The sequence below is a fragment of the Typopeltis vanoorti genome, chromosome 15, assembly GCF_054136105.1.
Source record: "Typopeltis vanoorti isolate ZY-2024b chromosome 15, IOZ_Tvanoo_1.0, whole genome shotgun sequence".
Taxonomy (NCBI): Eukaryota; Metazoa; Arthropoda; class Arachnida; order Uropygi; family Thelyphonidae; genus Typopeltis; species Typopeltis vanoorti.
The window spans coordinates 27,356,485-27,378,671 of record NC_143563.1 but is presented as its reverse complement, the minus strand read 5'-3'; the positions used below and the strand labels follow the sequence as shown (position 1 = coordinate 27,378,671).

At 35.8% G+C, this 22,187-nt stretch overlaps 1 protein-coding gene across 1 annotated transcript; it reads left to right on the top strand.

Annotated features, from left to right (window-relative positions):
• Positions 1-19,443: 19,443 nt before the first annotated feature.
• LOC150098543 (uncharacterized) lies at positions 19,444-20,861 on the top strand. The gene has a single exon (XM_090405262.1). The coding sequence runs from the start codon at positions 19,444-19,446 to the stop codon at positions 20,419-20,421; it is 978 nt and encodes a 325-aa protein (XP_090261388.1). The 3' UTR covers positions 20,422-20,861.
• The last annotated feature ends 1,326 nt before the right edge of the window (positions 20,862-22,187 follow it).

The following is a 22,187-nucleotide window of genomic DNA, read 5'->3' as shown; positions in this document are numbered from 1 at the left end:
TCTAAACAGCAATCTCAGTTACAGCCTACCCGCTAAACATAGCACTGTAATTGTAATCCAGTTTTGGTGTACTCGTGATATCATTCACACGCAAAGTGCTTCACACCAGAACTAACGCTCGGAATCAATTTCAAACATAACTGCCACTTGTTTTAAACTCTGTGTCTAAAGTACAATATATTTTTAAGATGTTGTTTACTCCCTGGTACTGTATTCAATTCACCTGATGAAGTCGGCATTTCCGATGAAACTAGTAGTGAAACTTTATTAAATCTCTTATTTATTTTCTCGTTGTTAAAGTCAGTTACACACACACACACACACACACACACACACACACACACACACACACACACACACACACACACACACACACACACACACACACACACACACACACACACACACACACACACACACACACACACACACGCACACACGCACGCACGCACGCACGCGCGCGTATATGCATTGCTAAAGTCAAAATTAAAAAAAAAAACTTCAAGTACACAATATAAAAGCCTACCTCTTTTTTTAAAAAAATAAAATTGAGATCTTTTAGGAGAAATTGCACCCATATTAACCCACACAGCACTCTCCACCAGAAGAATGATTTCCCACCTAAATAACATAATGGATCAGTATTCCTCGTTTAAATTCACACCACGCGCAGGTGTTCGCGATTATGAGTGATTCGCCCATAGCTTATTCCTTCCAACAATAAGGGTTAAGCTATATTTTTACTACAGCAATACGCGGAATAAATAAACTAATTAATCATCTAACAATTCTTTCTTCCCGAAATGGCATTGGAGGAATTCTGTCATCCCTGATTCCATCTTAAATCGCTAGAGGGCAGGCCAACTATTTCATTTGACACCCATACTTCACCCCTGCAATAATTTGTTTTAATTATTTATGAATTAAACACAAAAACGTTAAAATGATGAAAAAAAATTAACTTTCCGTATTTAATACCTTAATTAAAATAAGAAATCGTAATTTATTGTTACATCAATAAACACTAAATATCGAAATTTGCCATATTCTTCAGTGAATTTTAGAAGAAACTAGTTATACGTGACGAATGAACAGAATTATTATTATTATTATTATTATTATTATTATTATTATTATTATTATTATTATTATTATTATTATACCTGTTCTTAAATTCATTCATGCTACTTGCCCGCACACACACACAACATACGACGGCAGATCCATTCCAATCACGCACCACTCTATGAGAGAAAATGTAAGTCCACCCCCCTTATTTTGACAGCATTAATTCTCAACTTTTAATTATGGCTCCTAGTACTTTTCCAAAACTCCTTAAATTGAAAAATTCCATCCACTGAAATTCTGTACCACCCTTTCAGAAGTTTGTAAGTCTCAATCATATACTCCTCTTTCTCCTGTGTGCTATTATCTACAACTTACAAATACTCAACCTATCCTCATAATCAGTATTCCACAATCCTGATATCATTTTTGACATCCTTTGACACTCTTTTGCACTCTTTCCAATGTATGAGAATCTCCATGGAAACCAGGAGACCAGACCTGTGCGCAATATTATAAGCTAAGTATTATCAAGCCCTTGGAAAGAGGCAAAATAACTTTTTTATCGTTATATATGTTTCGTTTCAGCATTGCACTTATTCTTTAAGTTGTGTGTACACTTTTCGCTATATGACCCTTAAATTTCAACGTTCTGTCTCCTAAAACTCCAACATTCTTAGCATGATCACTTTCTCCTAGCATAATCCCACCAACATAATACGACATTGGATATATAATCACACCAAAGTGCACACCTTACGTTTATTAACATTGTACTGATAACTATTTTCCGATGCCCAAAATTCTAAATTGTTCAAATCATTTTGCAAATACAGCATATTAGAAGTACTGATTACCTTGAATCTTGAAAATTCACATCCCATATACGACCTTTTAATATTAGTCCGTCTTCCATCTTTCTATCCAAGCTAATAATTTATAATTCAGTCAGATATTCTCCAATTTAGTATCCATTCTGCATTCTGTCAAAAGCCTTAGCAAAATTGAAAAGTATCATCGTGTATCCATTATCTTGTCTCGTTCAATGGTAACATTATTAAGAATGTGAGCAATTTTCTAAAACATGACCTTCCCTTAGTAAAGCCATGCTATTCATTCCAATGTAGAGATTCACTGTCAACCCATTTCTGAATACCAGCCTTAATAAACTTTTCCAAAATATTCACCACCACTCCTCAGATCCTGATTAGTCTATAGTTGGATTCATCGGTCATTGCACCACCTTTGTGCAATGGGATTTCCCTAAATTCTTTCCATTCCTATGGAATCTATCCTGTTCTGAGACTCAAACAATATAGCTGGGTCAAGGGAATAGCAGTTCAGCTGAACACTCTTTTAGTATTCGTGCTGATATCTTATCAGTTCCTATTGCAGAATTCTTATTCTGTTTGTGTAACAGCCCTAGTACTTCCTTCTGATACTCATGGGTTTCCTAATACATTGAAAAGATAGCGGCGAGTTCAATGTTGCATATACCAATTTGATAGCTTTATATATACCAGGTTGATAGCTTTTACAAAATGGTTGCTTAATAGTTTACAATCACTTCTGCTTCAGTACTTGCGTATCATCAGCTTCCAATAGAGCTATTCTTTCAAATTCATCTTTTATTTGCCACATATCAATAGAATAATTTAAAATTGTCGTTATCTTGCAGAGCTAGTTTCTTATCATACTGAAACAGCTTTGTGTAGAACAGTTGTGACTCTTCTGCTATGCTGCTTATGATCTTCATAACGGACATCATCCCTATGCAAACAATATTCCTCACACATCGACTTTTTGCTACGAATCTTGTGCTTAATTAGATTACATTACACCTCCATTTCACTTCTACTCCGTTTATTCTTCGAGGTCTAGAGACACATTCTGATATCACATAATTTAGGTATTTTTAAACACTTCCCATGTACTGTCCATATCCTTCTCATCCAACAACGGATACCATGTCGAAGAACCACAGCATACTTCTCAGGTAGTAATCAATTCCTGCTTTGTAGTTCAGCATGTAACCTTTACTGAATGGAACATTCATAAACGTGGTCACTTTCCAAGTGAGTACCGCATGATCACTCGCATAAAAAGACGCTGAATAGTTTTTAATTGAAACTCTCTCTGACACTAATAATCAGATCTAACATTCTTTGAGCAGGAGTTCCTTCAGATACTGCTTGAGGAAGTGGTCCGCAACAGCTCAATAAAATCACTTAAATCTTCTAATGCCTACAAAAGATCTGTTTTTGAAACTCCTAGCATTCATGTTCAGACATAATAAGGTACTTGTATGCTCTTATTATTATTATTATTACTATTTTCTGTGGCAGCATGACTCTGTTTGACAATTTGTAGATCTCTATTACAATCTAGTTCTACACATGCTTGAAAGGTACAAACCTGGCGAACACAGAATCGGTCTCTCTTTATAATCATTTCCATAATAATAACCATTCCCATCATTAACACAGTAAGCTAACATTGCCGCTCATACCCACAGATTTTCACCATTCCTCCCGTCACAAATCAGTTTACCTGACCGTTTTTTCTAGACTTCTGATGCCAGTCGCGTTTAAGAGTAAGCCGTCCCTCTTACGCAAATCTAATCTTCCATCAGACTCATCAGACACATTCCAGACCTCCAAAAACTCGCATCCATTCGTTCTATATAGGTACGCATCGAATCAATTTCCTCATAGCCCTTCTTCGTCACTCATTTTCATCATATCTGGGTAATATACAACCATTTTTACTTTCTTAGTCTTAACGATCGCTTCTTCCAACAATCTTTTCATGTCCAATTATAAAACTAGATATTATATAAATTAGAATATAAAAGTTTCACAATTTGAAGAAATTAATGAAAAGCCAAGAGGCTATTTTTTCGGCGACGTAAATTAAATTTAAGGGGATAATACAGCCCTCATTATTTCAATGCCGAAAAAGAAACTCGATGATCGAAATCTAAGAGTTTCAGGCGAGTCCAAGCGTAAGTCATCACTCGGTAGTACAACACTAGGGCAACTCGGAACAAAGGTGGAGCAAGTTTCGATCACTATTTTTAATATTTTCTTATAGTGTAAAACGCAGCTCCTAGGAGATGTATTACTGTTTTACATTATGAGGGAAGGTCACTGACTGGTTTCAACGTTTATTGAGGTCTCATCAGTGAGTCGGTAGACCTGGGTAGGCTTGGATTCGCCGGAAGTTCTTCGACATGAAACTCTTAGATTTCGGTCTTTGAGTTTCTTATTATGCTTTGAAATAATGAGGGATGTATTATCCCCTTAAACTTAATTTGAAGAAATGTCATTTATTGTAGAAAACTCTTGGCAAATCGGGCAGAGTAATATATTTAACATTTTGTACCTTAAAACCTTTAACCCTTTCATTTCGCCTTCTAAAATTATGAGGATGCTTTCTTATAGAAGTGCTATGCAAAGTTCTAGGTATATATTTCTCTTCAGTTACCATTTTCATTCTGAATTTATTTCAAATAATAAGCTGTGCGAAATTATATTAGAAATTGTAAAAGTGATATTGTTATCATTGATTTTAAAATAGCAATGGATACTTTTGTAATAAATTTGTTTTCTAATGAATTCAGTATACTGCATATAAATATGTGCGTGTGTTTATTAGCGATAATTCATTCCCACTGAAGTGTAATGAAGTCAACATTTGGTGAATAAGAAAGCATGATTTTTCCTTTTTTCATGCAAACATCTCCAAGCACACCAAGGACACATTTTGAGAAGACAGCCTATTCTTCTTATTCACTACACACATCACCGTCTACCCTACTAATAAATTCTCCAAATACACACAACGACAATACAATCACTGCTATCACGCCATCTACAGCGCACCACCAAGAAATGCAGTATTTTTAATTTGTATGTTGCCTGTTATCTGAATTCTTTGGCTTGGGTACAAATGCTGGTCAATATGAATGGATTTAGACTCTCTATAATAGATACTGTAATGTTACAGGCAGATCTTACCTTCCAGGTGAAACTACTCGGAATATTTCATGCAGTGCTAGTTGTCATAATTATACAGTACAACAACTACATCACTAAATAGTTATTTTGATATATCTATATACTACAATAATACTATATTTTAATAAAAAATAATAATACTATTGTACAAATAAGTGGATATTGAATCCAACATTATTTTAAAATCGAATATATATAGAAACTACACGAATTTTGTGTCGAATATATATAGAAACTATAAAACTTTCTGCGGATTCAAGTGTAAGCAACCTTTCAGGACAAGGGCAACTCGTGGCAAAGGAGAGTAAGTTCTGATCACTTTCCTTGGTATTCTTCATAATGCAAAACACATCTCCTTGCAGACATGCAATAATGTCCGCAGTGGCTTTGAAATAATGTTGGATTCAATATCCACTTAATTTGTATAATTTTGTATCCGAATTGAAGCCCCTTGGCTCTTTATTTCAGTTAAAATATTGTAATTAAACCAAGAAAATTAAATCTTGTATCCTCATTTTATAACTTAATTGACGTGTACAGTATATATGTACCGGTTTCTTCTCGTTCTAAGTTTGTTATTTTTTAATAAATGTATTCTTATAATTTACTTTAGCAGGGGGCGCTGTATAGCATGTTGTTTAAAAAAAAATACGAAGTCGGAATATCTGGTAATGGCGTTATGTTTGTTTTAATGTCAGCGATTCGCAAACCGTCGTAAAGGGTGTCTTAAAGACGTAATTTGGGTTTCTGCAATTTGTATTGATTGAAGGAATTACAGTGGAATCTAAGACGTAAGTAGATCGGATATTAATTACAGAATATATATGAATTTTGAGAGTGCGCATAACTCGATAGAGCTTGTTTCAGTTAAGGACATGAAATGCTGATTTATAAGTGCATGGTTTCTCTAATTTATAAGATTATTATTAGACACTTTATGCAAGATGCTGAAACGACAATTTTGAGTGCAGTGTTTCTCTAATTTATAAGATTATTAAATATAACTCTTCTACTGTCACTGTAAATTATTGCTGTCCTGCCTTTTGGTGAGAGACGTTGAGCTGTAATTGTCCGAGATATATGTGTCTAGGTGTATATCAGAGGTCTGCAACGTTTTCAATAAAACGGGCACAAGAAATGGCTGGCTGAAGACGAAGTGTACGTGACCTTAATGCTGGCGGGGAGTGTTGTAAGCTTAAAGCACATTCAGTACATATTTATTTTAGCATTTTCATTGCCAAGCTGAAAATTGGAATTTCGTGTGGTGGGCAAATTTTTTTTTATTTTTTTATTTAGTTAACGACGTCCACGCGATAACGCGTGATCGGCCGTTTGGTGAGGACTCGCATCGCGTGATTGGCAATGAACGTGTTAAATCAATTTATTAATACGAAATTCTGCTTACAACCTTAAGTATGTACTTCTAATAATAATAAATAAAAAAACATTAATATGATGCTTTGCATTGCAGATATTTAGCTAAATTATTATAATCTTGCACGTAACTGAATTTCTTGTTCTTAGGCAGTGATCTAAATGAGAATCGTTGAGCCGTGATCAATACGTAGATTTTCGCTTAAAATAAATATAATCAAATTGTTCTCCCCCATCTATATTAAAGTAATAAATATTTTTGTTTATATTATTCATTATGGATTGTAAAATATATATATAGCATTATTAGAAACATATCAAATATATAATTGATTGTCACTTTGTCACTCTAGAACAGGATTCAGGCTAGTAGCCTAGTGCGACAGACGTGCCTCACCCATAACTGGTGGTGAGTGGTTCTCGTGTGCACGAAAAAATTGGAAGGTTGTTCTACGCTCCAATATCGGGCACAGTGGCGAGCACTTTCAAAATGCTTCACGCGTACTTGGGTGCCCCTGAGCCCCGTGTTGTCGACCCCTGAACTGTATCAAGTTGATCTGGTGGATTGTTTGAACAACACACGGGATGCTGTCTGAAACAGTGTTCTTGTATGATATAATGGCCTGTCTGTAATATACTGTGAAAGAACAACCGATTTTTCCTTTTATTTTACTTCCGTCAGAGATTATTTGATTTTCATCAGCTTTCGGAGATATCCTTGTCCTTCAGATATGTGTTCTTTGCTGGATGAGGTCATATATCATAGCGAAGCGAAAGTTCGTAGCAGTTTGAATCTATATAGTGTGTGCCCTCCCACGATGAGTCTTTGGACTCCTTGGACGTGTGACATAATAATAATATAGTGACGTTTCCGTTGTATCTTCCGGAAGTGACTTTATGTATAAGACAAAATTCTTGCATTTTCAGGAAGATTGGTATTAGACGGGCAATAGCATAAGCTGCGTTCTAACTGTCAATAAGGTGTGAACTTTGTTTTTAGTTTTCTTGCTTTTTCTTTGATTTTGGTGCATCTTTCCAATCAGGTGCAGCGTGCGATATCAATGGTAGTATAGCTCTGATATACCGGGTGATTATAAAATAACTTCAAGTGTTCAGAGCCCTCTAGCGAGTAATGTATTGGACGAAACACACCAATATTCGGTAGACGTACACAGTGGAACATGGGAATTCGATTTAACGGAAAAAATAGTACCAAAAGTCGCCAACAGGGGAAAATTTGGCGCTTCCAAATTAATTTTAGTAGGTGTGACTAATGAATGAGTAAATGGCAAATGAGAGACAGCACACATTAATTTCATGACGTTTACTGTTAATTACAAATGAGGTTCAATATGACCACCATTCTGATGTTCCAGGAACTGCATACGGTGCACGACATTTTCCACAGTGGCTCACAACATATAGGAATTGATTTGTCGCACGTGTAACGTTATTCGATCTTTCAACGTTAGAATATCAGGTACATGTCCATGATACACAATGCTTTTAAGAAATCCCCACAGCCAAAAGTCAAAAGGATTGAGATCAGGCGATCTCGGTGGCCATGGCGTGGGAAATGCACGACTGATGATTCTTCTGTCAGAGAAATGTTGTCGCAAAACACGCTGTACCTGAAGTCCGATGTGGGGTGGTGCACCATCCTGCATGAAGATGGTCGAATCGAGACATCCTCTTTGAGTTGTGGAACCACACAAAGTTCTGTAGCATATTGGCATGCCTGTTAGCATTGACGGAACAGGTCACTGATCCGTTTTGGCGATTTTCCTCGTAAAAGTATGGACTGATGATAAAAGATGCCGTAAATCCGCACCACACTGGGACTTTGGGCGAGTGGATAGGCATCTGCAGGCACACGTGCGGATTAGTTGCCGCCCAAATGCGACAGTTGCGTGTGCTAATATCGCCGTTCAGATAAAAGTGCGCTTCGTCACTCCATAAAATCTGCCACGGCCATGCATCATCCACTTCCATGCGCGCTAAGAATCTCAAAGATAAGTCGATTCGTGCGGTCGCATCACCAGGGCGCAATTCTTGAACATGACTGATTTTATAGGGGTAAAACTTCAACATCTGATGTAGGATTTTCCACGCCGTTGTGTATACGATATCCATTTGCTGAGATATTGCTCGTGCGCTGCCGGTACCCTGCACATTCGTCATCTCCTCTTCCACAATAGCAGTTGCAACTTGTTCAACTTGGTGATTGATTGGTTTGCGTCCCCTGCCTACCTGCGCTGCTAGAGTTCCACTAGTTTCAAATCGCCGAATCAGTTTTCGTAAGTTTGTTTCGCTAATCGGTCCTTTTCGTAAATTTTTCATACGCCGAAAATCACGAAGACAAGCACTGGCATTATTGTTCTGCTGATAATAGAGTTTGACGAACAAAGCACGCTCACGTAAGGTAAGAGGAATCGAAAAGCAGTTCGTCTATGAATGATAAGAAATCTCACAGGCTCACCTTTTATTGCATGATCGCTCACAAGAAACGTGATAATGCTAATTAATGCATTTTACTCGGTAAACAGCCTCAAAATATCCCTGTTGGCGACTTTTTGTACTTTTTTGTTTCGTTAAATCGAATCCCCATGTTCCACTGTGTACGTCTACCGTACACAGTGGAACATGGTGTGTTTCGTCGAATTCATTACTCGCTAGAGGGCTCTGAACACTTGACGTTATTTTATAATCACCCGGTACATTACTGTCAGCATTCGTTGGCCTAATCCCAGTTTTTATCTAATGAGATACAAATATTAAAAGCAAATGGATGGCTAAGGTAAAAAATGTCAACCAGATTGCAACCGAACAGTTTGATGAACAACTTAAAGTCAGTGACTTCCTATATAACGAGTAATTGAACAAACTAAACAATCAACTTCTTTATCAAGCAAAGGAAAAGGGAACAAAAGCAGAAGGGTGCAGTTAAGTATTTGTGTTAAGAGATGGTAAGTTATTGATGCGGAAGGACAACTCACAAACACATTACGGATTAACACCAGACTACCTCAACGAACGAAATCAAAGAAGTTGGTGGCAGACAGCTGAATAGTAATGGTAACTAACTCTGCCCAACTGAAATAAGGCTCATCCAAATGTGTATTACATATCACTTGAATACATTGGAATTAGCTGCGACTGACAACTGTAAAAATATAATCTAACCTGTATAAAAACTTCTTTATAATACTACTTCCAACTCAAGCCATGGAAACTTATACCATGCAAATACTATGTGGTGAAGGGCAAATTTAGATCCCTTTATGTTGCTCTCCTCAGAAATTGAACGATGTATAAATATACTGGTATTAAGTGAGATATGAATCCAATAATTTGATATTGGTGGATATTCTCACGTTAATGACGATACATTTCATGGCAGTTGGGACTATAAGCGTCCAGGTAGAATAATCCTGTACGTTATAAATACAGCATTACATCCATTATACGAAGTGCGTGTATTGCTGTATATCGTGCACACGATGGAACAGTTGATTTATTTACTCTGAGTTAAATAATGGCCTAAAGACATTGAAAACATAAGAATATTATAATATAGGGGATATAAATTTGCATTTAAATAAGGACAATAGCAAAATTGAAGAATATGAAAGTATCTTCGCATGGGTGTCTTGCATATACAGAAGGTAATACGAGATGAGCAAGAATTCACAAAATTGTATTAACTAGATATATATAAGAAATGAACTGTCCTATGAGGTACCCGTCTTCGGTCTATCTAATATAACAAACCACCTCTATATCTACCGGACAGTAGTGATATGAGCAATTCTGGTTGTGTTGATATCATCGAAAGTAGCGATAACTTGAATATATTTGAGAAATATATAAAAATTTGAAAACTACCAGAAGATGATCTATTAAATGTAAATAAATTATATGAGGAACTCATCAAAATAACTAAATACGCAGATGGCAAATCATAATATATTAAAAGAAGTCTAAAAAAAAAGGATAATCACGTAAGGTGCATTACAGATGAATTTAAAATGATTAGGACTAAAGTAAAATTATACAATAAGCATAGCGTCGAAGAATCCCTACAGTTTAGGTTTTGACAATGCCTATAAAAATTTCAGTAATCACTTAAAGCAAAAATAAAAAAAAATAAAAAATAAAAAATAAAAAAAATACCCAAAATAAAAAAATGTAAAGAATGGAGGTTGGTAAACACCGTGACTGCAAATACCAAACAAAATTCACGTGAATTCCCAGAGGATAGTGACGACACCGCTGTTTGAGCCTTATTTCAGGCTCATCCAAATGTGTATTATTGGATGAGCCTGAAATAAGGCTCATCCAATAATAGTTTTTTTTTTTTTTTTTTTTTTTTTTTTTTTTTTTTTTTTTTTTAGAAATGAATAATCGACTTTACCAACTATGGTAATTCTGATTTAGGCCTCCAGAGGGGAAGATGTACGTAAGTCATCTCCCGTGATTAATAATTATTAATGAATTATAATTCATCTTAACTATATGCAATAAATGAGGTCGAAGTAATGAATGTATTAATCGGATTAAAAGTGGGGATATGTTCACATAAATGTCCAACTCTACAATTTAAGTTTCTTTGTACATATCAATAAATCTTTGGAACATAGTAAGTTTATAGTGAGCTTAATTAAAGATTGCTTCAGTTCTTTCGTTACTGAAACTAGATAACAGAAATGAAATCAGAAATTACAGGCCAATATCTATATTATCAATAACCTCAAACTAATTTTAAAAAAAACATTAAATAGCTACCTAAACTACATATCCTTTTACTCTAATCACTTCCCAAAAGTAGTTTAGTTGTATAAATAAAGGCAAACACACAGTCATTTTTCTTGAAATATCTAAGACACTCGATTTATCATTTCTTATTCCTTCTGAAACGTCTAGATATGGTATTATAATAGTTCATAATGATTGTTTCAAATCCTATTGAATAAGAGTAAATAATATACAAGCTTTGGCACTTCAATAGTGTAATAAAAATAATAAAATAAAGAGTTCTTTAAAGTTCAGTGTTAGTACATATCCTATTTTCAATAAACAGCTTAATCAAAATTAAATTATCCCTGTTTAATGCCTTGTGAAGCGACATCCAGTGACCCAAATGCAGCGAAACATTGTGTAGAAGCCATATCTGAGAGAAAAAGAAATCCAAAATTCATTCTCCAGGGGAGTTGTAAACAGCATATCCATGGAATTTGCATATCATGCAACTCGGTAGGTGCCCGCCCGTAGAGTTTAGAAAGATGGACATGGAGTTTTCCCTTGTTTGTGGTTAATACTGTACACAGTGATGGCTCTAACTTTGCCCTTATATTCTTCGCTCGTATAGCTGTACCACTAAAACAATTGCAAGGCTGTTGCTGCACTCTACGAATTTCGTTGCCTTAACAAATGTCGACGAGGACCACTATCTCCACGTGCTCTGCGATGAATGATTAGTCATTGTGGAGAAACAGGATCAGAGGTGGCAGAAGTCGAAACTCAGACAGTTCACAGCAATTGAATGAAGCTGCTAGTCCCGTTGTGGAGCAGGCTACGAAAAGCAGCATTGGTTCCTACAGTGCACGTACTATATCAAGACACATGGATGAGCCGTAGACAACTGTGTGGAAAATTCTACTGAAGATTCTGCATTTCTACCCATTCAAGATAACATCTACAGAAGAGTTCCACCCCCCCCCCCCAGACATTTAAATTCGATTGACATTCGGTTTAACATCATTTGCTTGAGTGGTGCGGATGCTGCGTGGCCGTCGATGCTTTTGTTGGGAAATGAGGCTCACGTTTACATGAACAGAGCTGGTAATATTCACAGTTGCGGGTTATGGGCTGCACAAAACCAGGATGCAATCCAAAAAATCATGTGCCTTCACCTCAAAGAAGAATGGTGCAATGATAAACGAAGCTGTAAACCCTCACTATTCTTCTTTGAGGACATTCACCAGTCGGATTCTGTGACCTGCTCAGTTACTGAGTAGGTCACAGGACCCGACAATATCATAAATTTTTTTGTGACGCAGCTTTGCATGGATTCAGTTATTTTCACGCAGGATGGGGTGCTCCACACAACGGTCGATCGGTACAAGAGGTTCATTGATAGCATTTCACGGAAGCCAGAGGAATCAGCCATTCGTTGCCCACTGCACGGCCGCCTCATTCACGTGATTTAATCTCCACCCGTAACTTCGGACTCTGGGGATTTCTCAAAGATAGGGTTTATCACGATGTCATCATAACTTGCCAACTCTGAAATACAGAATAACTCATAATGTGCGCATCATCAATCCCGTCCAGCTGAATTCTGCCGTTGAGCGCACTACTAAGAATGTAGAAAGTTTATTTTTCACTTGGTTAGAGTATAATAAATTTAGTTTAATCCTTTATCCAAGTGTGAGCAAATAAAGTTTGTGCCTGAAAGTATCTTCAGGACTGGGGTAAGGTGGTACAACAGCAGGGCAACTCGTTGCAAAGGTGGAGCAAGCTACCAACACTCCTATCTCAGTATCTCCCATAATGCAAAACACATCTCCTTGCGGATATGTCTAATGTTATGCATTAAGGGAAGGGCCACAACCCAGACTAGTTTCGACCTTTATTGAGGTCTCTTCAGTGGGAGCCAGGCCCAAGTGGAGATACCAGGCAGAAGCATTAGCAGGTCATCTCTACCTATAGGAGTTGCCAAATGGCGTGCCACCCTTTTTTAATAAATTACTCTGGATTTAGCTTGCTCCACCTTTGCAAGGAGTACCCTGGTGTTGTACCACCACCTTACCCCAGTCCTGAAGATACTTTCAGGCGCAAAGGATTGAACTAAATTTATTATACTAAGAATGTAGTTTGTGGCATACTGGGAAGAGCAGAACATCAAACAGCACAGCCCACTGTGCTGTTTGATGTTCTGCTTAATGGAAGTGAATATGCTGGTTATGCTGCTGTCGGTTTTCTCCTTACACACACATATTATTATCGTAAATATTACGAAATATTATCGTAAACACATTCGGTACATCATACAGCGCCCCGTTTGGTGAAATTTGTTACCACGTTTTTCTCAGATATTCACTTCCGCTTGATGGGCAGTGTATGTATGCATTCGAACAAAATTTCGCAGCATTTCATTTAACGGATACCGCTGCCCAAGGCCTACACATCGATATTTTTATTTTGATCACCCTGTTTGTTCACCTTGATCACCCTGATCACCCGATTTGCGTGGGCGCAAGCGTTTTGGTAAAATGATATCGTTCGCTCATCGAACTGCATTAATATATACCAGTGGCGCACTGAGGATTTAATCTTGGGGGGAGGGGGGAGTTGAGTAGATGATTTGAGAATACACACTACTCATTGCATACAACCTATGACTGAGCATCTGCAGTGATCTTGTTATACCATGATAAATTAAGAATGTTAAAATTCCACTTATCTTGGTTTAACGAGCAAAGAAGTAAAAACCCAGTATAATAATGAAGTAAACATGCTTGCTTCTAAGTAGGTACCGTTGTAAACTTTAGAAAATATTGAATACATTGATTTAAGAAGAAAGAAATAATTAATTAGCTCAATAGAAAATTTTAGTGTAAAAAAAAATAGAAAAAAGGAGAGGGGAATTAGATATGTATAAAGGAAAGTTGCCTGAGACAAAGTTTAAATTAAGAGTTATGGTTTTGTGTTGATGTTAAATTGGATGTAAGGATAATTTGTAGAAGGAACACTAGAACGTATTCTGTGTGAAATATAGTCCAATGTCCAAGGACACGCTGACGATTTCCCCCGGCGGTCGCGTGCTTGGCTCGTGGAGTGAACAAGCAGGGAGAGAACGGACGTCGTGAGGTCATGTGACATAGAAAATCAAGGTGCCGGATGAACAGCGGAGTTTGCGTGTTTACCGATAGCGTGAACCTATAAAACAGTTACCCCTCCCCCCCCAAGACACTCGTAGTCCGTCGTCGTGTGGAAGTTCTCACGTTTTCCTCGAGTAGTGAAGGTTTAACCTGGTGCAGGTTCGAGGATGGCCGAACGAACCTAAAGACTAGGACAATGTTACAGCGGGTAACCCTGTCCTAGATTCCCGGAAAGTAGCGGCAGACCATGCCGTTGAAGGGTCAGCAGAAGCACGCGTCCCGAAGTTTAAGCTGATAATCACTATGAAGTCTTGACCTGAGGTAGATTGAGGGAACCAAGGAAATGTCTGAACGAAGTAGAAGATAGACTAAAGCAGATGCAGACGGATAGAGGTACCATCGCGTAGAGATAAGTAAAATTTGTTATTTATATGGATGCAATCTGAATGTGTATTGATATGTGAAGATTTATTAGTGAAGGACTGAGATACAATTTAAGATTAGGACTATAGCGTGTGTGTCTTATAGGAGGTCATGAGTGAATGGTTACTAACTGAATCTGAATCTATGTATGTTGGAGAATCGCTAATGTTACCAGTTGTTAGCATAGAAATTAAATAATGGAATTTAGTAGTGATATAGATTCATTTATTTTTTTGTGAATTATTTGAGGAAAAATGTGTTCAGAGATCATATCTGATGAAGTAAAGCTTATTAATTGATTTAATTAGAATGTGTCTTATTTGGAATGATGAATATTTTTGTATATTAAACTGTAAATTTAGAAACAAATAAACGTTGCTTGACTTTAACTAAATATATCACTCTGTGTATAGAATTCGATGCACCACTTGTGAAACTCATTACGGATCTGAGCGGAAATTTAATTGAATAATTTTGAGGACACGACTGCAACCCTAGGTCACATGAGGATCTTCTAACTTACTTCTTGATTGAGTTATTATCTTTAATCTAAAAATATCTAAAAGTCTAAAAATATGAATTTCTTGGGATTAAGAGTGGTAAGGTTTGAGGACTGTCTCATGGAATTTTGGCTCTACCCTGAAGCTATTTCTTTGTGATAGAGATATCACGTGACCCATGTAGAGGATACCTCACTTCTAGCGGCTTGATATAGTGATTCAAGGAATAATATTGAGGGGACACAACAATCGCCAATACATGATACTCGTGATCTCTGGCCCGGCTTGGACAAACAAAGTATCGCCCGAGAACTACTTCGTTCGCCTTGCGTTCACAGCGGCCGTGATTCCCAAGAGCCAGAGGATATTCCCACCTTATGTGAAGCGCTAATTCATAAGTACTATAGAAATAGAAGACGCGACAGAACATAAATTAAAAAAAAAAGAAGAATTTTAATTAGGAAAAGATTTTTGGAAATTTTTCTAGTGGTTTTTTTTCCCTTTTTCTTTGGGGGGGGGGGGGGGAAGGGCCCAATGGCCTCCTCCCTGGGTGCGCCAATGATATATACAGAAAAAACCTCTGAGGATCTGAAAAATCCGATTAAATATGTATGTCCAAACTAAATAAGTGGTGGTTCAAAATTATTTGGCTTAAAATCTCTGTCAATAAAATTTAATATATACGACTGACGTCCAGAAAGTAAGTTCCGATGGGCTGTCCGAGAAACAAAAATATATACAAAAAAAAAAAAAAAAAAAAAAAACCTTTCTTGGAAATTGAAGTAGACATCTTTCACTAACTTTCTACATAATTTCCGCCATTGTTCAGGCACCCATCATAACGTGTCACCAAGAATTGTATACCTTCGTCGTAGAAAGTTGCCGCCTGTTACGCAAACCACGTGTTGACTGTTTCTTTGACCTCGTCGTCGACTTGAAACCGCCGGCCACCAAGGAAAGATTTCAGATGTTTGAACAGGTGAAAGTTGCTTGGCGCAAAGTCAGGACTATATGGGGAATGATGGAATTGTTCCCAGCCGAAGGTGGCGAGAAGTTGTGTTTGAATCACTCATTGCGTGTTCTCCATAAACCTAAATAATTTGCCGATGAATTTCAGCTGCTTTAACGTTCCTCGCATTCAAGAAACAGATAACTGACCTAATTTCATAAGCGGCGGCCGATTCGATTTTCTTAAACATTATAAACACATAGCAAGAGGCATACGCACTGCGAGAATGTCTGAAAATGGCACCAACACCTTGCTAAGGAATCAACAAACTCAGCACGCATGCACACCATTGCGATCACAGCGCTGCAGTGAAAATATTTAAAGAGGGAACTTACTTTCTGGACGTCCCTCGTATATTTTTCATATATATATATATAATGTTTACATACCGACAGTCAACACCAAATAAAACTCCCATAATCTTATTTTTAACAAATTGAAAGTCGGAATTAATGGAATGTATATTAAGAACCTGATACTATTCATGAGTAAAATCATTACGGCAGTATTGTACTCCTGTTGGGTGCAGATTACTGCAACAATCTTCTTCCTTTGACACGAACACAAAATCGAATAATCAGAGCTATGACCTTACTTTTCATATTCGAATTGAGACTTGTTTGCCATTCTTAATGCCATTAGGGAATCTATTTATATAATGGAATAGCATACCAAAGAATAACATGATAAATTTTTTTATATATAATGCAGTTTCCAAGGTTAACAAAGAAATTTTTTACGAAGCTTTTCAGTACTTAATACCTATTGCAAATACCTACACAGAAATGACATGAGAACATACTACTAAAAAAAAAGGGTGACATACTAACTCAGGGCAATAAATAAAGTTAATATTTATTTTAAATGCATATCATAAGATAACACTCTAAATGTTATATACTGTTACGTGTAGATAGAGAAGTTTAACAAAAGTTGTGCAATGACTGCCTACTTTTGTATTATTGTAACTAGTAAGGCTACAGCTCCTGGTTACGAACATTGCACTGGATTTTCTAGCCTATTTCCGGTTTCTTTTTTTTTTTTTAACATATCAATCTCTGTATTATTATTTCAACGGTAATTGTAGCATTTTGATAATATATGTAGTATTGCATTTGCTATCTGCTATTATCACTTTTATTTTCCTACTTTCAAAATTGTAAGTATGCCTTACAATTTTGTGAGGCATACTTACAACGTACTCAATTTGTATAATTATCAGTATATTATTCATTTCGACTACTTCGTCAGCACAAATGAAGTTTAAACATGAGAAATATTAGTCTTCAGTGTAATTTGGTTGACAAACTAAGTCGTAGAAATACGGATAATAAGGATATTGTGTGAATATTATTGCATTTTCATTGCATTTTATCTTATCTGAATGAAATGCAATGCATTCATTCAGATAAGATGAAGAGAACATCAAAATAGAAGAGATGGTTTTGTTGTCAATACAAAATTACATCCATCAAAATTAGAGGCTTCAACTGACAGCAGAAGTGCTTTTCAGGCTTGCTTATGTGAGATAAATGTAAATTTGGCAAAAGAAATAGTCGAGAGCCGGTGCTGTGTGAAAAGGAAGGGAGGATGTTAGCAGGCTTTGTCATTTTAGCTCAAATGACCACAGGACGATAAATTATCACTTAGCACTTTAAATAAAGGACGAAATAACATGTGAGAGGGGAATATAGCATTTATGCAACAATAACCGGAAATCGATTCTGCAGTGTAATTGGAAGAACCACGTAATACTGAGTTCTTTGGTTGGAAAAGACTTGGCCCCGATTTTCGTTATAACGAGCGGAATCTTTTAGTGAGTTTTTCTGAAGTGAATAAGATTTTACTGATCATACACGGAATTAGCTTTTGTATATTTTTTTTTCTACATTCTTTTAAATTTCGCTTGGAAGTAGATTCGTACCTAGTGCAAAATGACAAAAATGACAGCAGATGTTATAGTTGTGAGGATGTAGCTTGGTTAGATAGAGGTTTAAGTCGCATGGACAGAGAATGCGTAGAATGGACTTTCCTACCGCGATGATATATTGAACTCTCGAGTTGTCACGTGATAATAATAACTATCTAAGAGAGCCAATGAGAGTATTGATATCACGATAACATGGGCTTCTCCATATCGTAGAGACGTGTGATTGCTTAGGACAGCCATGACAGATCGCATAGGATAGACATGTCACATCCAAAAGTGTAACATTATTCACTAAGGAGGCATTGCACATAGCAATATCCAGGAATTCAGCATAAAAATAATTTCAATTGCTAAAAGAATCTTGTAAAAAGACTCACTAATTCATATCAAAATGAAATTTGGCAGTCATTTTTATAAACCCAACGTTTTTAAAATAAATATAAAGCTTATTATTTATAGCCTATCATACTGCATTATAATTTCGTATTCATTCCTGAAGGAAAGAGTGAAGAAAATTGTCATTCTTACAGAACTACATCATTAAAAAACAGTCACTCCATTGCTAAAACGCAAATGCCATAAATCCTTTCTTATATAGATTAATAATCACTAAACTTGATTATTATAAATGTGGTATAATTATGTGCGAAAGTTCCTATAATTAATGGATTGCACCTAGTTTAATTAATATATTCAGAACATTATATGCTACAACTTTGTGTAAAATGAAGAATATTCCAAAGAATGTTTGTGATATAAGTAATATTTTTCTCTGCATCAACTGTCGGTTACAATTCATATTTAATTTTTTTAGGAAAAGAAATCAATTAGCTGATACAAGCAAACTGGAAAACCTGAAGGTGCTCCACGTCTGTCAAAATTAATGTATAAATTATTCCTCAACTAGCTCTTATTGTTAAAAGCTTAATACGAAATTTGAACCAGTGTAAAATTGAGGACTTACTGCAGTTTAAGAAAGAACTTCTCAAAATAAGTTACGCAAAACTAAATCTAGAAAATATCAAATGCAAAATATATGACAATATGACAAATAGTTTATTTTTCAGCATTTACGGATAAAAAGTTTAATGATGCATGCTCAAAAAATCATTTAGTTGGAAAATATGAAACAGATTTTATAAACTGACTTAGTTCGAACAAACAAGGAACACCTTTCCATTTCCTCTTTTACAGTAAGATATTTTGAAATCAATAAACTGAAACATGGTTAGCGAAAACGATGTCTTGTAATATCTGTGGAATGATATATTTGAAATCAGGTGACCTGAAAAGGCATTTATTACTTCACAATAATTCACAAGAATTACCTTATGAAATTTCTGGTAAAACCAAATCATGTAGTATTAAAAATCACTTATTCCTTCAGAGAAAGAAGTCTCTCTCTTGTGCAACGTGTGGTAAAGCCTTTTCCATATCAAGTAAATTGAAAAGACATTTGTTAGTTCACACTGAAGAAAGACCATTCCCGTGTGAAACTTGTGGTAAGTCATTTTCACAGTTAAGCAGCTTGAAAACCCACTTGTTAATTCACACTGAAGAAAAACCATTCTCCTGTGAAACTTGTGGGAAGGCATTTTCACAGAGAAGTAATTTCAAATCCCATTTATTAGTACATACTAAAGAAAAACCATTCCCTTGTGACACTTGTGGGAAGTCATTTTCACGGAGAAGTCATTTGAAATCCCATTTAGTAGTACATACTCAAGAAAAACCATTCCCCTGTGAAACTTGTGGGAAGGCATTTTCACAATCACAAAATTTGAAAACTCATTTGATAGTTCACAGTGAAGGAAAACAATTCTCCTGTGAAACCTGTGGGAAAGCATTTTCACAGAAAAGTCATTTGAAATCCCATTTAGTAGTACATACTAAAGAAAAGCCATTCCCATGTGAAACTTGTGGGAAGGCATTTCCACATTCAAGGAACTTGAAAATCCATTTCCTAGTTCACACTAAAGAAAAACCATTCTCATGTGAAACTTGTGGGAAGTCATTTTCACGGAGAAGTCATTTGAAATCCCATTTAGTAGTACATACTCAAGAAAAACCATTCCGCTGTGAAACTTGTGGGAAGGCATTTTCACAATCACAAAATTTGAAAACTCATTTGATAGTTCACAGTGAAGGAAAACAATTCTCCTGTGAAACCTGTGGGAAAGCATTTTCACAGAGAAGTGACTTGAAATCCAATTTTTAGTACATACTCAAGAAAAGCTATTCCCATAAAAAATACGAGGGAAAGCATTTCAGACTCATGTTTTATGACACATTGAAGAAATTCATTCCCCTGTCAAACCTGTGGGAGGGCATTTCCTCGGACAGGGCACTAGAAATCCCATTTAAGAGTTCACACTAAAAAAAATACTATTCTCTTGTGAGTTTTGTGGAAATTCCTATTCATGTGCATACAACCGGAACATAATATTAGTCCATAATCAGGAAAAATGATTATATTGTTATATATTGGCAAGCTATTTTCTGAGTGTAATCTTGAAACCATTACTTCACATTCAGGAGAAATGTGAAATTTCGGCAAATTATCCTCAACATTATGCGACTTGGAAAACTCAGTAAAATCTGTTTTCCTGTTATGTATGAGGTGTATTGTTGTTTTGACTATCTAGGAAATCGTAAAGCGATCTGTCAGTTCCTAAACGCAGTAAGGCAAGACCATTTTTTCTGAAAAGGTTTCTAATGAGAAAGTATTTCATGATGGAAAGATTTTAGTGAACTGATTAGTTGGAAAAGGAAAGAGTCAAAATCTGGAGACAATTCCTGTGATCGTTTATAGCAATGTTTTTCCCAAATATATGAACAGAAAGCAATAATGTTCACTTGAGATTGGCTATTTTTTCTTTTGTATCTTTTTTCATTACTTTCACAGGTGAATTACTTGAAAATGCATTTCTTAGAAGATCCTCAGTATACGTCTTTCTTATGCGCAACATATGAATGATTACAAAAATAGATGTTATTATGATAAGGTTTAAAATATTAAAGAAATCATTATGATAAGAAATATTTTTGGTAGAATTGAAGCGCCAATATTACACCTGTTTGTCATACTGTACTTTGCATAAGCCATTTGCTTGTATTTGTTCAGAAACCTTGTAAATCAGATCTGGTTACCTACATGCACGTGTACCAATGAACGCCTTCTGAGTTTATTATGATAGTACTTAATCTCTCAAGATGTTCTGCCCTTCGTATGCGATAAATTATTTTACTTCTAAAGAGGAATTAAATATTTTTCTATCAAAATTCAAACTGGAAAATTTCTGATTTTCCATTCAGCAACGTTCTCTAGTATCGAAAATCAGTACGATGTTTGAATTCAAATAAAGAGAATCCTTTCAGAGTCTTACAAAATACAATGCCTTCGCGAATTATATCTAATTTGGGTGTTCCATCATTAATAAATTAACTCGTTTTATTCCAATCAATTCTCTTTTATGGTATTTTAACTGTAGACATATTCAAAAATTAAATGACCCAATTTAGAACACAATCAAATGTATTTCATTGTGTTCTACATTTTGTCATTTTTCTGGAACAGGTTCCAAAATTAAAGCCTCATATTTTGAAAATGCTAGTGGAATAGCAAAATATTTGGTAATCATCTGATCTTTCAGACAAAAATAGAATTGGAGTTTTGTATTTGTTGCTGTCATTGTAAATATTGATTAGCATTCTGGATTTGAACAATTCACCATTGATCCGTTGTTAAACAATGCACGCTATGATTTGCAATACGCTACATCTTTTTTAAAACTTCAAGTGCATGTTAGTTATACATGTATTTATTTTCTCTTTTCACCTGTTTTGTCATCTTTAATCGTAATTCAATTATGTCAATTATTACTTAAACTTATGATCAGAAACCTCTGCTGTACCCTCTGGGAATTATTTATGTTTTCGCATTTTTAGTGTTTTAAAACTTCAAGTGCATGTTAGTTATACATG